This window comes from Theropithecus gelada, chromosome 7a (assembly GCF_003255815.1).
Source record: "Theropithecus gelada isolate Dixy chromosome 7a, Tgel_1.0, whole genome shotgun sequence".
Lineage (NCBI taxonomy): Eukaryota > Metazoa > Chordata > Mammalia > Primates > Cercopithecidae > Theropithecus > Theropithecus gelada.
In genome coordinates, this window is record NC_037674.1 from 48,108,707 (window position 1) to 48,124,772 (window position 16,066).

At 38.7% G+C, this 16,066-nt stretch overlaps 1 protein-coding gene across 1 annotated transcript in view; it reads left to right on the forward strand.

The window, feature by feature from the left end:
• The window catches only part of ARIH1 (ariadne RBR E3 ubiquitin protein ligase 1), a 115,015-nt gene that overhangs the window by 37,285 nt on the left and 61,664 nt on the right, over positions 1-16,066 (forward strand). The window contains exon 2 of the mRNA XM_025389981.1: positions 8,365-8,432. Within this exon, the coding sequence (XP_025245766.1) occupies positions 8,365-8,432 (68 nt within the window). The remainder of the gene's footprint in view (positions 1-8,364; positions 8,433-16,066) is intronic.

Genomic DNA, 16,066 nt, shown 5'->3' on the forward strand with positions numbered 1-16,066 from the left:
ATCTCAGCTCACTGCAACCTCCGCTTCCCAGGGTCAGGTGATTCTCATGCCTCAGCCTCCCAAGTGGCTGGGACCACAGGTGTGGATCCCCACTCCTGGCTAATGTTTGTATTTTTAGTAGAGACAAGGTTTCATCATGTTGGTCAGCCTTCAGGCGATCACCTGCCTCGGCCTCCCAAAGTGCTGGGGTTACAGGCGTGAGCTACCACGCCTGGCCCACATTGTTCTTTTTAAAAGAACTTCACTACAGGTGCTCCAATGCAGGCTAGATTACTTTTATAGTTGAATACTTTATGTTTTAAGTTTCATACAATAAAATTTACACTGGAGCATACAGTTCTCTGAGTTTTGATAAATGCCTCAAGTTGTATAAGCACCACGATAGTTAATTTACAGAACAGTTTTCCCTCACCATCACCCCTCAGATTTCTTTCTACCCCATTGTTTAGTCAGACCCTCTCCCACCCTTAATATTTGGCAGCTCTGGATTTGTACCCTATCCTTATTTCTATTTATTTTCACTCATTAATTTAAGACAGGGTCTTCCTCTTTCGCCCAGGCTGAAATGCAGTGATGCGATCATAGGTCACTACAGCCTTGCGCTCCTGGGCTCAAGGGATCCTATTCACCTCAGTCTCTAGAGTAGCTGGGACTATAGGCATGTGTGTCATCATGCCTGGATCATTTTTAAAAAAATTTTAGTAGAGGTCTTGCTTTGTTGCCCAGGCTAGTCTGAAACTCTTCAGCTCAAGCATTCCTCCTACCTTGGCCTCCCAAAGTGTTGGGATTACAGGTGTGACACTAATCCCCCACCCCAGCACCACCTTTTTTTTTTTTTTTAAAGAGAGATGGGGCCTCACTATGTTGTCCAGGCTAGAGCACAGTGACTATTCACAGATGGGATCCTAGCACACTATATCTTTGAACTCCTTAGCTCAAGTGATCCTCCTGCCTCAGCCTCCTGAGTAGATGGGACTACAGGCATCTCCCACCTCTTCTGGCCTGAGCCCTGTAATTTTGCCTTTTCCACTGTGTCATTTAAATGGAATCGTAAATCTATTTTTAAAATGGGCTTTTATTTTCTTATTGTTAGGTTTTTAGATTTTTAAAAAATTATTCTAGGTACAAATTTTTCATCAGAAATGTAATTTGCAGATATCTTCTAGTCTGTGGTATATCTTGTATTCTCTTAACAGTATCTTTTACTTTTGATGGATTTCAGTGTATCCGTTTTCTCTTAGGGATTGTGCTTTTGATGTATGTATGAACTATTTGTGTAACTCAAGGTCACAAACATTTTCTCTGTTTTATGGTCTGATTTACATTTGGGTCTGATCCATTATTTGTATTAAATATGAGCTAAAGTACATTTTAAAAGTATATACATCTTAATTATTCCAGTACTACCCAGCACTTTGGGAGGCCAAGTGGGGCAGATCACGAGGTCAGGAGTTCGAGACCATCCTGGCTAACATGGTGAAACCCCCTCTCTACTAGAAAAAATACAAAACATTAGCTGGACGTGATGGCTGACGCCTGTGGTCCCAGCTACTCCAGAGGCTGAGGGAGGAGAATGGCATGAACCCGGGAAGTGGAGCTTACAGTGAGCCGAAATTGCGTCCCTACACTCCAGCCTGGGCGACAGAGTGAGACTCCGTCTCAAAAAAAAAAAAAAAAAATTAGCCGGGTGTGGTAGTTCCAGCTACTAGGGAGGCTGAGGCCGCAGAATGATGTGAACCCGGGAGGCAGAGCTTGCAGTGAACCAAGATCGCGCCGCTGCACTCCAACCTGGCTGACAGAGTGAGACTCCAACTCCAAAAAAAAAAAAAAAGACCTTTTCTCTGTTGAATTGTTTTATCACTTTTGTAAAAGATCAGTTTTGCTCTATTTATGAGAGTCTATTTCTGGTCTCCATTCCATTCTTTTGATCTGTGTATCTTTTTGCCAATACTGTAACCTCATAGTTATGTTTTGAAATCAGGTGTTGTGTTTTACAATTTTTCAAAATTTTCAAATTTGGCCATCCTAGTTTCCTTGGTATTCCATGTAAAATTTAGAATCACTTTGATATTTATCAAACAATATTTGGAGTTTGATTGGCATTGAGTAGAATCTATAGGTCAGTTTGGGAAGAATTAACATTTTAACTATGTTGTTTTCCAATCGGATGGCATCTCTCTCCATTATTTAGGTCTTATTAAAATTTCTTTCATCAGTATTTTGCAGTTTTCAGTGTACACGTTTTTCACATACTAAATTTATACCTACGTATTTGAGGTTTTGGTGTTATTGTAAGTGGCACTTTGAATTTTTTTGATCTTCAGTTATTCATTGCTAGTACGTAAAAATATAGCTGATCTTTTCTTTCCTTTTTTTTTTTTTTTTTGTGATGGAGTTTCACTCTTGTTGCCCAGGCTGGAGTGCAGTGGCGCCACCTTGGCTCACTGTAACCTCTGCCTCCCGGGTTCAAGTGATTCTCCTGCCTCAGTCTCCCGAGTAGCTGGGATTACAGGTGTCCACCACCATGCCCAGCTAATTATTTGTATTTTTAAAAGAAATGCAGTTTCATCATGTTGGCCAGGCTGGTCTTGAACTCCTGAGCTCAGGTGATCCACACACCTTGTCCTCTCAAAGTGCTAGGATTACAGGCATGAACCACCGTGCCCGGCCCAGCTAATCTTTTTATATTGGCCTTGGACTTTGCTAAACTCATTTCTTCTAGGAATTTTTTGTACATTAATGGGATTTTCTGCATAGCCACATACATAGTCATCTGACTAGAAACAGCTTTTTTCCAATTTCTTTTATTTCTTCTTCTTGCCATATTGTATTTGTAAGACTCCAGTACAGAGTTGACTAAGAGTGACTCGGCACCTGGCCTAGAAGTGCCTCTTCTATTCCTAGTTTGCTGAGAGATTTTTATGATAGTGGATGTTGAATTTTGTCAAATGCTTTATGTCCTGTCCTATGACTTTTCTTCATTAGGCTTTTAGTGTGGTAATTAAACTGAAGTTTGAATGTTTAAAATTATCCCTGCAATCCTGGGATGAACCCCACTTGGTTGCAGTGTAATTATCCTTTTTATATATTGCTAGATTGCATTTCCTAATATTTTGCTGAGGATTTTTACATCTTTTTTCATAGAGTAATTTTCTTGAAATGTCTCTTTTGGATTTTGATGTCAGTGTGATCTTATAGGAATTGGGAAGTGGTCCCTCTTCTGGTTTTTGAAAGAGTTGTGTAGAATTTGTTTTTTCTTCCTTGAATGATTAGTGGCATTTACCAGTGATACCATTTTTGGTCCATTCGTTTTCTTTGTTAAAGAGAGTTAATTACATATTCAGTTTGCTTAATCAGTAATAGGAGCATTTGTGTTACCTGTTTCTTGTTTAGTGAGGTTTAGTAGTTTGTGTCTTTGAGAAGTTGGTCTGTTTTATTGAATTGATGAATTTAATGGGCAAAGAGTTTGTAGTATTTGCTTATCGTCCTAGGTAGAGTTTTCTTAGTTTCATTGATCTTTAGTACTAGCTTTTGGTTTTGTTTCTCGTTGTGTTTTTTTTTTTTCTTCATTGACTTCTCTTTATTCCCTTTCTTCTGCTTGCTTTGTGTTTTTCTTTTTCTTCCTGAAGTGTTTGAGATCTTTCTGATTTTCTTATATAAGCATTTAATGTGATAAATTTTCTTGTAAACACTGTTATGTCCCACAATTTTGATATGTTGTATTTTCATTTTTGTCTAGTTCGACATATTTTCTAATTTTCTTTGAGATTTCCTCTTTCAAGCTTGGATTTAACAAAAGATTGTTTAATTTGGAAGTAGGCTGTGTACATAGTATTCAGTGGATTACTGAGAGAGGAGTGTTGAAATCTCTTAAGTATAATTGTGGAATCATCTATTTGATTTCTATCAGTTTTTTCTTTATTTTGAAGTTATTACTGCTAATTTTCCTTGTTCTGGAGTTTGCTTTGCCTGATAGAAATATAGCCACTGTAGCCTTCATGTGATTAGTGTTTGCATGATACATCTTTTCCCATCTTTTTACTTTTAATCTGTATATATCAATCCTTACATTGAAAACTGAGCTGTTATGCACAGCATATAGTTTTGCCCTTTTTTGAAAAAAAATCTGAGTGGTTGCCCTGGCTTTTAAATGGTTTGTTTTGAACATTTACACTTGATGTAATTATTTACGTGGTTAGATTTAGGCCTTTTAAAATTACTTTTCTCTTTGTCCCTCCTTTTTCTGCCTTTTGGATTATTTGAAATTGTTAAAATATTCTACTTACCCCCATATCATTTCCCTTCCACCCAAAGAATTTCTTACAGCTTTTCTTTTAGAGCAGGTTTCAAGAATTTCTTACAGCTTTTCTTTTAGAGCAGGTTTCAATCTCTCTCTCTCTCTTTCTCTCTCTCTCTCATCTCTGTGTCTCTCTGTCTGTCTGTCTCTAAGACAGAGTCTTGCCTTGTTGCTCAGGCTGCAGTGCAGTGGTATGATCACAGCTCATTGCACCCTCAACCTCCCGGGTTCAAATGATCCTCCCACCTCAGCCTCCTCAGCTAGTGGGACTACAGGCGTATGCCACCACACCCAGCTAATTTTTTGTAGTTTTTGTAAAGACGGAGTCTTACCATGTTACTCAGGCTGGTCTCAAACTCCTGGGCTCAAGTGATCCTCCTGCCTCAGTGTCCCAAAGCACTGAAATTAGAGGTGTGAGCCACTGCACCTAACCTGTTTTTTGCTTTTTTGTCTGATAATGTCTTTGTCTTCATTTGTGAACTATACTTTTAGTGAATATGGAATTCTAGCTTGATACCTTTTGATATCCTATAGGCCCTGAGAGATTGTTCATTTTTAAAAAAATATTTCTTCTCTCTTTTGTTAAGATTGGATAATTTCTATTGCCATGTCTTCAAGTTCACTGACTCTTCTGTCATCTTCTTTCTGATAGTGAGCCAGTCCAGTGAGTGAGTTCTAAAATTTCCATTTTTTAAAAAAATAGTCAACTCTTTCTTTTTTGAGAATTTCAGACCGGGCTCTGTGGCTTATGCCTGTAATCCCAGCACTTTGGGAGGCCAAGGTGAAAGGATCATTTGAGTCTAGGAGTTTGAGACCAGCTTGGGCAACATAGCAAAACCCTGTCTCTACTAAAATACAAAATACTAGCTGGGCATGGTGGCACTTGCCTGTAGTTCACCTACTCAGGAGGCTGAGTTGGTAGAATCACCTGAACCAAGAGGTTGAGGCTGCAGTGAGCTGAGATTGCACCAGTGCACTCCATCCTGGACAACAAAGCAAGACCTTGTCTCAAAAAAAAAAAAAAAACGAAAAAAAAACAGGAGAATTTTGGCCAGGCACAATGGCTCATGCTTGTAATTCCAGCACTTTGGGAGGCCAAGGTGGGTGGATCATTTGAGGTCAGGAGTTTGAGACCAGTAAGGGGGGTTTCACCCTCTACTAAAAATAAAAAAAAAAATTAGCTGGGCGTGGTGGTATGCACCTGTAATCCCAGCCACTTGGTAGGCTGAGGCAGGAGAATTGCTTGAACCGGGGAGGCAGAGGGTGCAGTGAGCCTAGATCGCACCGCTGCATTCCAGCCTGAACGACAGAACAAGACTCCATCAAAAAAACAACAGAAAAGATAATTTCATATTTGTTTTAAGGTGTTCATTTTTTACCTAATGGATCATGGTTTTAATAACTGCTGGTCTGTAATCCCAGCACTTTGGGAGGCCGAGGCGGGCAGATCACCTGAGGTCAGGAGTTTGAGACCAGCCTGACCAACATAGAGAAACCCTATCTCTACTAAAAATACAAAAAATTTAGCCGGGAATTGTGGCACATGCCTGTAATTCCAGCTACTTGGGAGGCTGAGGCAGGAGAACTGCTTGAACCCGAGAGGCGGAGGTTGTGGGAGCCAAGATTGTGCCATTGCACTCCAGCCTGGTCAACAAGAGCAAAACTCCATCTCGAAAAATAAAAAATAAAAATAAAATAACTGCTTTAAAAGTCTCTGATAATTATGATATGTGGGTCATCTAGATAAAAGTCAGCGTCTGTTGATTACCTTCTGCTTTAAGAATTGGTCAGTTTTTTGTTTTTGTATTTGCTGTGTTTGGTAGTTTAGATTCTATCCCAGACATTTTGAATATTGTGAGATTCTGAGTCCCGTTGAAATGCTGTAGAGAAAGTTGAAGATTTGTTTGTTTTAGTAGACAAATCAACGTAGTTAGTTTATACCTGCAAATTCTTTCTTATCTTATATAGGCAGTGGTTCCATTATCTGTTTAGTTTTCAAAGTCTTTGCCGTGTTGTTTGCATTTGCCCCTCCCATTCCCACTTTGGTTGATCTAGCATTTGAGCAGTGATTTATATCCTAGTTCTATTGTGAAAGCCTACCTTACACTTCTTTGGATCTGTTCCGCATATATATAGATAGCTTGTAGCTGGGCCCACGGACTTAGGGATCTACTTTTCTGTCTCTTATCATCAGTGATTTCACCCATATTCTTCAGTTCCCAGGGGCCTTCTTTATTCCCCTAGCCAGAAGCATGGAATTATAGTTTGAGTCTCCTACCTGTCATGCCTCACATGGCAGTGAGCACATTTAGGGAGCCTTTGCCCTAACCGTATTAAATAAAAGTATGGTGGTGGAAACTAGGAATCTGTTTTTAATAAAACTTACCATAGTTACTTTTGATAAGCAAATAACAGGTTTGGGAACTTGTGGATAGAACCAATATTTGGCACTAGCAACATCAAGTTATACTCCCTCTCCTCTCTTTTTTCCCTTTTTGAGAGTTGAGTCTCTTAACAATTCCTGAAATATTTTACCCCAAACACCCTATCCAGTGGTAGAAAATATAGTGTACTGGATGCCACAAAGTTGTAGTCATGCAATTTTAGTTAATGACAGGAGACTTAAGTCTCTCGATTGATGGATTATTGCTCTTATTTTACATATAGCTAAATCTTAATTAGTGACTTTATTTCAGTTGTAGGCAAATCCTCTTGTTAAAACTTACTGAACTCAGTTCTTTTAAAAAAAAGTTTTAGGTCACATTTCTAAGAAAGCTGGAGATGACAGTGTCTCTATATTCTCTACAAATATATGTATAACTTAGGATCAGTTAAAATATTTCTTTTCACATCTTAACTTATAGATGGGTGGCGTCTATCTGCAGTGCTCTGTTAAAGACAGATTCTTAGGGGAGTGTGAGTCCAAAGAAGTAAGGAGTACCTAGATAGATTAGCAAAATGTACTAAGGTGAGTGAGTGAGTATCCGTATCTTTGGCTTTTGGAGGGGAGTATGCATGTGTGTAAATTTTTCTGTAACAAATGGTACTGTTGAAAACAATTGACATACATTTCTTTCATGGCACTATTTCTATACGAGTTTACTTTAAATCTGTAGCTAACTATGGCCCGCCTGTGGTGAAGTAAAGTGGTTTTAGTCCACAGAGATCTTTTTTGGAAGGTTATTTGATGTAGTAAAATTATATATGAGACACAAATAAGCAGACCCATGTTTGGGTTCCACTTCTGCTATTGTAACTAGCTCTCATATCTTTGAGTCAGGCCTTGCTGATTTCTTAGGCCCCATTGCATTTTGAGTTAAAATTTGTACACAAATAGTAAGCTCACTAGTTTTATGGGAAATGGAGATATCTGTGACAGCATTGAATGATACGGTAGTAAACTTTGGTTTTGTTTTATTTCATAGTGGTTACTTTTCCTTCTTGAAATAGCAGCCTAAAAGTTTACCTTGTAAACTACTATGTGGTACAGTATTTTTAAATTTTGCTTAAATATCTGTGAAGTATCCTTCTAACTTAAAAGTGATTTGACCGCATTTGAACTATTCAGTGCATAAGGTATTAAATGATTTTTTTTTTTTTTTAAGAGACTGGATCTAACTATGTTGCCCAGGCTGGGCTCGAACTCTGGGGCCTGAGATCCTCCTGCCTCAGCCTCCCGAGTGGCTAGGACTATAGGCACATGCGATCGTGTCTGAGTGTTGGAAATTTTCTTTTAAAAATTTTCTTGATTACATTTAGTGTGCTCATGTGGTAGTCTGTTGAAATTATTTTTTTTGCGATTAAGACAGCGCCTAACTTACTTTCTGTGTAATTTCTTTTTGGCTTATTTTGAATCCTAAAGAAACGTGACATAGTAGTGTGGCAGACTATGTTTAAATAGCCTTGATCTTGTCATTAAAATATATTTCCTTAGAGGAATAAAGAAATACCCTAGGGATTGAAATTTGGGTAGAGTATTATGGAAATTTAACTTCAACCTAGGAGTTCACTAAATGTCAGTGAAGTGTTATTACCTTAAAATGACTTTTTTTCCCCTCCTTCTTTAGAATCCAGCAACTATCACAAGAATACTCCTTAGCCACTTCAATTGGGATAAAGAGAAGCTAATGGAAAGGTAAGGAACCGTATTGTCGGCTTTGTGCTTAGAAATAACACAGAAAGCCTGTTGAACCGAATTTATAAGAATCAAATAAGGGAATTGATTAATGTGTGCAACTAGTGACTGCTTTAATTTCTTGTATTCCCGTTTTGTAAAGTTTGCAGTAAATTTAATGTTAGGGAATCCAGGCTTAATATTTCTTTTTATTTGGGAGTATGTGTGTTTGGGGGTGGTGCTTCAGTATCTTCTACATATATCCTCTTGAGTACCAAGAACTAAAAGCAGGTAGAGAAAAAAAGCACCTGATAACATTGTTGGAGTACATGAGTAAGATCCTCCTTTAATTACTTAAAAAGATTTCTTGCTCAGCCGGGCGTGGTAGCTCACGCCTGTAATCCCAGCACTTTGGGAGTCCGAGGCGGGTGGATAATGAGGTCAAGAGATTGAGACCACCCTGGCCAACATGCTGAAACCCGTCTCTACTAAAAATACAAAAATTAGCTGGGTGTGGTGGTGTGTGCCTGTAGTTCCAGCTACTCAGGAGGTTGAGGCAGGAGAATCACTTGAACCTGGGAGGCAGAGGTTGTAGTGAGGAGAGATCGTGCTACTATACTCCAGCCTGGCAACAGAGCGAGACTCCATCTCAAAAAAAAAAAAAAAAAAAAAAAACGATGTCAGGCACATTAGTAACATTTATTCAATAGAAACAAAATTGAAAAGTTGCTTAGGCTTTTCTGGCCACCAGACCAGGTGCTTGGACTAGTTCTCTGGTTTTGGGTCAGGATTCTGTTCCATTGGGTTTTAAAAAATACTTTCTTTCTGAAAATCTTTATAGTTCTAAAAGAGAAGAAATTAGTGGGACTGGAGAATGACTATATTAATGTCATTCTTAACCTTGTTCTGCTCTTTAGATTGGAAGTTTGGGACACTTATTAATGGTGGTAGGTTGACAACTTATATTTATTTCATTATCAATTCTAAATTTAATAAAATATTAAAACTAGTTGTTGGGAACTGAGAATCCATATATTATATAAATAAATGGAAAGTATTTCTCATTTGATTTTAAAATTCAGAGAGTACTTTATAAAACATATTAAATAATACCCCATTTCATACACCTTGCATCTATTAAATTACATTGTAAATAATAAAATCTGTTGTTACTATAAATTACAATTTAATAGTAACAATAATAACTATCAATTTTTGAACCCTGTATCAAGCATTTTATTTTATCCTCCTGGTAGCTTTATGAGGCTAGAAACTATTATCCCCATTTAATGTGGAAACTAAGGTTGGAAGCTTCAATTTTTTATCTAAGTTTTGTACACAAGGTGTTAGCCCTCAAACACAGGTTTGTTGGACTTCAAAACTTATGTCTTAAACACATGCTGTACGCCGGCGTGGTGGCTCACGCTTGTAATCCAAGCACTTTGGGAGGCCGAGGTGGGTGGATCACAAGTTCAAGAGATTGAGACCATCCTGGCAACATGGTGAAACCCTGTGTCTAGTAAAAATACAAAAATTACCTGGGCATGGTGGTGCATTCCTGTAGTCCCAGCTACTTGGGAGGCTGAGGCAGGAGAATTGCCTGAACACGGGAGGCAGAGGTTACAGTGAGCCGAAATCGCGCCACTGCATTCCAGCCTGGCAACAGAGCGAGACTCCATCTCAAAACAAAACAAACACATACTGTATAAAGCTTTCCCATGGTTCATGAAGGATAATGTGTTCAACTAGTTTGATGTTTCTTTTTATGCATTCTGACCATATTTTTTTTTTTTTGTTTTCTTTTGGTTTTTTTTTGAGATGAAATTTTGCTCTTGTTGCCCAGGCTGAAGTGCAATGCCGTGACCTCGGCTCACTGCAACCTCTACCTCCTGGGTTTAAGTGATTCTCCTGCCTCAGCCTCCCAAGTGGCTGGGATTACAGGCGCCCTCCACCACGCCTGGCTAATTTTTGTATTTTTATTAGAAATGGGGTTTCTCCATGTTGGTCAGGCTGGTCTCGAACTCCCAACCTCAGGTGATCTGCCCGCCTCAGCCTCCCAAAGTGCTGGGATTACAGGTGTGAGCCACCGCGCCCAGCCCTGACCATATTTTTTGTCGTCAGTGGTGTTTCTTAATTTTGGTAACATTTACTTTCAGGTTTTTTTTATTTTATGACACCTCTATTAGGATAAAGAGTTTTTATCGTTTACTTCTGAAACGCTAATGAATTAACATTGATTTACCCAAGTTTCTCTCATGTTAATGTATCTCCAAGACATTCTGAATTTTGTCTTATAACATTGCTGAAAATATTTTTCCATTAAATATTGTACTTAATATTTATGTACTATTGTACTTAATATTTATGTACTATTGTACTTAATGTACTTAATTTTGTACTTAATATGGGAAGTGTAGCTTCTGCTCAGTTTTCCTAGGAACCTTAAACTGCTCTACAAAAAGTAGGTGGTAAGTGTGAATTTAAAATTAAAAGGAGGTATCTGGGAAACTTCTGAGTATGTGAATGTTTTAGTTTCTCCTTGTAGTTTCTGTAGATAAGCTATTGGTACCTAAAAGATTTAATTCAGTCTTTAAACAGTGTATTTGAAATCAATATGCAATATCTTTTTGTCTCATTTAATGATTTTCACATTATATTTTGTGTTGGGTGCTATTAGCACTGCTACACTTTTTTTTTTTTTTTTTAAGCATTTGACTGATGTATCTTTTCCATTTTTTTTTTTTTTTTTTTTTTTTTTTTTTTTTTTTTTTTGAGACGGAGTCTCGCTCTGTAGCCCAGGCTGGAGTGCAGTGGCCGGATCTCAGCTCACTGCAAGCTCCGCCTCCCGGGTTCACGCCATTCTCCGGCCTCAGCCTCCCGAGTAGCTGGGACTACAGGCGCTGCCACCTCACCCGGCTATTTTTTGTATTTCTTAGTAGAGATGGGGTTTCACCGTGTTAGCCAGGATGGTCTCGATCTCCTGACCTCGTGATCCGCCCATCTCGGCCTCCCAAAGTGCTGGGATTACAGGCTTGAGCCACCGCGCCCGGCCTCTTTTCCATTTTTTAAATATTCAACCTTTCTGGGTTATTTGGTTTTAGGAGTATCTTTTGTAAGTACTATGTAGGTGATGTTTAAAAGAATCTGAATGGAAAAACTATTATCTTTTAATATCTGAGATTAACATATTCATGTTTTATAATTAATGTTTAGATTAAATTACTGTCATTTTAAGTTGTGCTTTATATTTATTATGTTTTCTGCTCGCTTATTCTGTTGGCTTCATCAGATTTTCCTTTTTCTTGAATAATTTCAAAGTTATATATGTATTCTATTTCAGTTTTTCTAGTCACTTACAATTTGTGTGTGCATACTTAAAACTGTATAAAAGTTTATAATATTTACTTGAAGTTTTAATCCATCCTCTGTATAAGACAAAAACTGTAGCATAAATTTTTTCTTTGTCCTTTCCTTTTCCTTATCACCTTGATAAGTTGATGTTTGATTTTTTTTTTTTTTTTTTTTTTTCCTTTTCTTTTCTTTTTGAGACAGGGTCTCACTTTGTCACCCAGGCTGGAGTGCAGTGGTGAGATCACGGCTCAGTACAACCTTGACCTCCTGGGTTCAAGCAATCTTTCCATTTCAGCAACCCCAGTAGCCGGGACCACAGACACGCACCACCATACCTAGCTAGTTTTTGTATTTTTTGTAGAGATAGGGTTTCAACATGTTGCCCAGGCTGGTCTCAAACTCCTGGACCCAAGCAATCCTTTCACCTTGACCTCCCAAAATGCTGGACTTACAGACATGAGCCACTGTGCCCAGTCGATATTTGAATTTTTTATTCGATTGTAAGCGTTTTTACTATCTATGTATATAATACCCCTCCTCCCCTTTTCTGGCTAACTCGCTTTTTGCGTACCACTATTTTTTTTTGTAAATACTCTGTTTTTCCTCTAGAATATATCCTGTAATATAAATTGTTTCATATGTGACAAACTTTGAGTCCTCTAAGAGAAACTCTTAATGTACTGAAACTTACTGTAATATTTCTGGATGTGAGTTTTGAAAACATAAACAGTTGGGCCCTTTAAGTCGGACAATTCATATTTTTGGTTTTGGAAATTCTTAACTGTTACTTGTTCAGCATATCTTTTCTCCATTCTCTTGATGCTTTCTGGAATTCCTGGATCCATGTTGAAACTTCAGGATCTCTTTCCATGTCTTCTAACTTTTTTTTTTTTTTTTAAGATGGAGTCTCGCCTCAGCCAGGCTGGAGTGTGTGCAAGTGGTGCCATCTCGGCTCACTGCAACCTCTGCCTTGTGAGTTCAAGGGATCCTCCTCTCTTAGCCTCCTGAGTAGCTGGGATTATAGGCAGCCGCCACCACGCCCGGCTAATGTTTGTATTTTTAGTAGTGAGGGGGTTTTACCATGTTGGCCAGGCTGGTCTCAAACTCCTGACCTCAGGTCATCTGCCCCTCTCCACCTCCCAAAGTGCTGGGGTTATAGGCGTGCGTCATTGCACCCAGCATGTCTTCTAACTTTCTAAAAAATAATTTCTGTATTCATCTCCCCACCCCCAACCCTTGGGCAAGTGCCAGTGACTGTATTCATCTTTGTTTTTGACTTTGTTCTGTGAAAATTCCTCAGTTTATCTTGCTTTTCTTCCTGCATCCATTCTGCTTTATAGCCGTATTGAATTGTTTATTCAACAGTGTCCATCTTACTCCTTTTAATAACTTTATTCTTGTTTTATGGGTATAATTTTTGCTTTATCTGTCTGTTTATTCTTACATTAAAATAATTAGAATTAATAAAGAGAATACAAATACGAGATGTGGCTGAAATTTACAGTCTTAAGGGTTTTTATTAGAAAAATAATGAGGTAAAAAACTGGGCTGTGCACCATGGCTCACACCTGTAATCCCAGCACATTGTGAGAACAGGGCAGATGGCTCACATGAGGCCAGGAGTTTGAGACCAGCCTGGCCTAAGTGGTGAAACCCCATCTTTACTAAAAACACAAAAGATAGCCAGGCATGGTGATGGACACCTGTTATTCCAGCTGTGCGGGAGGTGGAAGCTGAGGCATGAGAATGGCTTGAACCTGGGAAGCGGAGGTTGCGGTGAGCTGAGATTGTGCCATTGCACTCCAGCCTGGGCAACAGAGTGAGACTCTGTCTCAAAAAAAAAAAAAGAAAAATAGAAACAAGAGAATGAGGTAAAAAAAAAAAAAAAAAAAAAAAAAAGACCAAGTCTTTGAAACAGGAAGTTAGAAAAATAAACCCAAAGAAAGCCGTAGAAAAGGTATTTAAGATAAAATTATATATTAATGAACTAGAGAGCAACAACAACAAAAAAAGATAAAGATCTTTGACATGAATTTTCTGGAAGATAAGTGACAGACTGGGAGAAAATATTTGCAAAAGACACATGTAACAAAGGACTATTGTCCAAAATATACAAAGAACTCTTAAACTCAACAGTAAGGAAACAGTCGGATTAAAAAATGGGCCAAAGAGCTTAACAGGCAACTCACCAAAGAAGTTATACAGATTGCAAATAAATAAATGAAAAGATGCTCCATGTCCTAGGGGAAATGCAAATTAAAACAACATTGAAATGCCAGTACATACCTATTAGAATGGCCAAAATCAAAATACTGACTACCAAATGTGGACTAGGATGTGGAGCCGTAGGAACTCTCATTCGTTTCTCGTGGGAATGCAAAATGGTACAGCCACAAAATGGAAGACAGTGTGGCAGATTCTTACAAGACAAGATGTACTCTTACTATGTAACTCAGCAATCAACACTTCTTTATAGTTACCCTAATGAGTTGAAGACTGTCCACACAAAAACCTGCACATGGATGTTCATAGCAGCTTTATTCGTAATTGCCAAAACTTGGAAGCAGCCAAGTTGTCTTTCAGTAGATGAAAGGATTAGTAAACTGTGGTACATCCAGAAGTGTGGTATTATTCCGTCCGAACGAAATGAGCTATCAAACCATGAAAAACCATGGAGGGACTTTAAATGCATATTATTAAATGAAATAAGCCAATCTGCAATGACTGTATACTGTATGATTCCACCTATGTGACACTCTGGAAAAGGCAAAACTATGAAGACAATGAAAAGATCAGTGGTGTGTGGTGATTCCTCAAGGATCTAGAACTAGAAATACCATTTGACCCAGCCATCCCATTACTGGGGATATACCCAAAGGATTGTAAGTCATACTGCTATAAAGACACATGCACACGTATGTTTATTGTGGCACTATTCACAATAGCAAAGACTTGGAATCAACCCAGTTGTCCATCAGTGACAGACTGGATTAAGAAAATGTGGCACATATACACCGTGGAATACTGTGCAGCCATAAAAAAGGATGAGTTCGTGTCCTTTGTAGGGACACGGATGCAGCTGGAAACCATCTTTCTCAGCAAACTATTGCAAGAACAGAAAACCAAATACCGCATGTTCTCACTCATAGGTGGGAATTGAACTGTGAGATCACTTGCACACAGGAAGGGGAACATCACACACCGAGGCCTATTGTAGGGAGGTGGTAGCGGGGAGGGATAGCATTAGGAGATATACCCAATGTAAATGACGAGTTAATGGGTGCAGCACACCAGCATGCCACATGTATACATATGTAACAAACCTGCATGTTGTGCACATGCACCCTAGAAGTTAAAGTATTAAAAAAAAAGAAAAAATCAGTGATTGCCAGGGGTTAGTGAAGAGGGAGGGATGAATAGTCAACAGCACAGTTTTTTTTTTGGGAGGGGTGGGGGGTGGCTAAACTGTTTTGTATGATACTGTAGTGGTAGATGCATATCATTATGCATTTGTCCTGACCCATAGAATGTACAACATCAAATATGAACCCTCATGTAAACTACAGACTTCGGGTGACAATGGTGTGTCAATGTAGGTTCATCGAATATACCATCTGTGTGGGGTGTTGATAGGGAGGCTATGTGTGTGTGTTGGGGCAGGGTTTTATGGAAGCTGTAGCTTCTGTGCATGTTTGCTGTGAACCTTAAACTGCTCTAAAAAAATAAAGTTTTTTTTTTCTTTTAAAGGAGGAAATAAACCATTGGCAAATGTGTTGGGGGAGGGGGAGAAGACACAATATTGAGAATAATAAGGCATAATTAGAGGTAGGAAAAATACTGTGTACTACTTTTACATACTTTTTTTTTTTTTTTTTTTTTGAGATGGAGTCTTGCTCTGTCGCCCAGGCTGGAGTGCAGTGGTGCAATCTCCGCTCATTGCAACCTCTGCCTCCTGGTTCAAGTGATTCTCTCACCTCAGCCTCCAGAGTAGCTTGGATTACAGGTGTGTGCCATCATGCCTAGCTAATTTTTGTATTTTTTTTTGGTAGAGATGGGTTTTTGCTATGTTGGCCAGGCTGGTCTGGAACTCTGACCTCAAGTGATCCACCCACCTTGGCCTTCCAAAGTGCTGTGTGAGCCATATAATAAAGTAAAAGATTCCACTCCTTCCCCAAAAAGTACTGGATGATTTTATGGGTAAGTTCTAATACATGTTCAAGGAACTGCCAGTTCCTGTAGAAAATTATCTCCAAACATTGAAAATGGTAGGACATCATTAATTCATGTTAGCCAAATCAGAATAA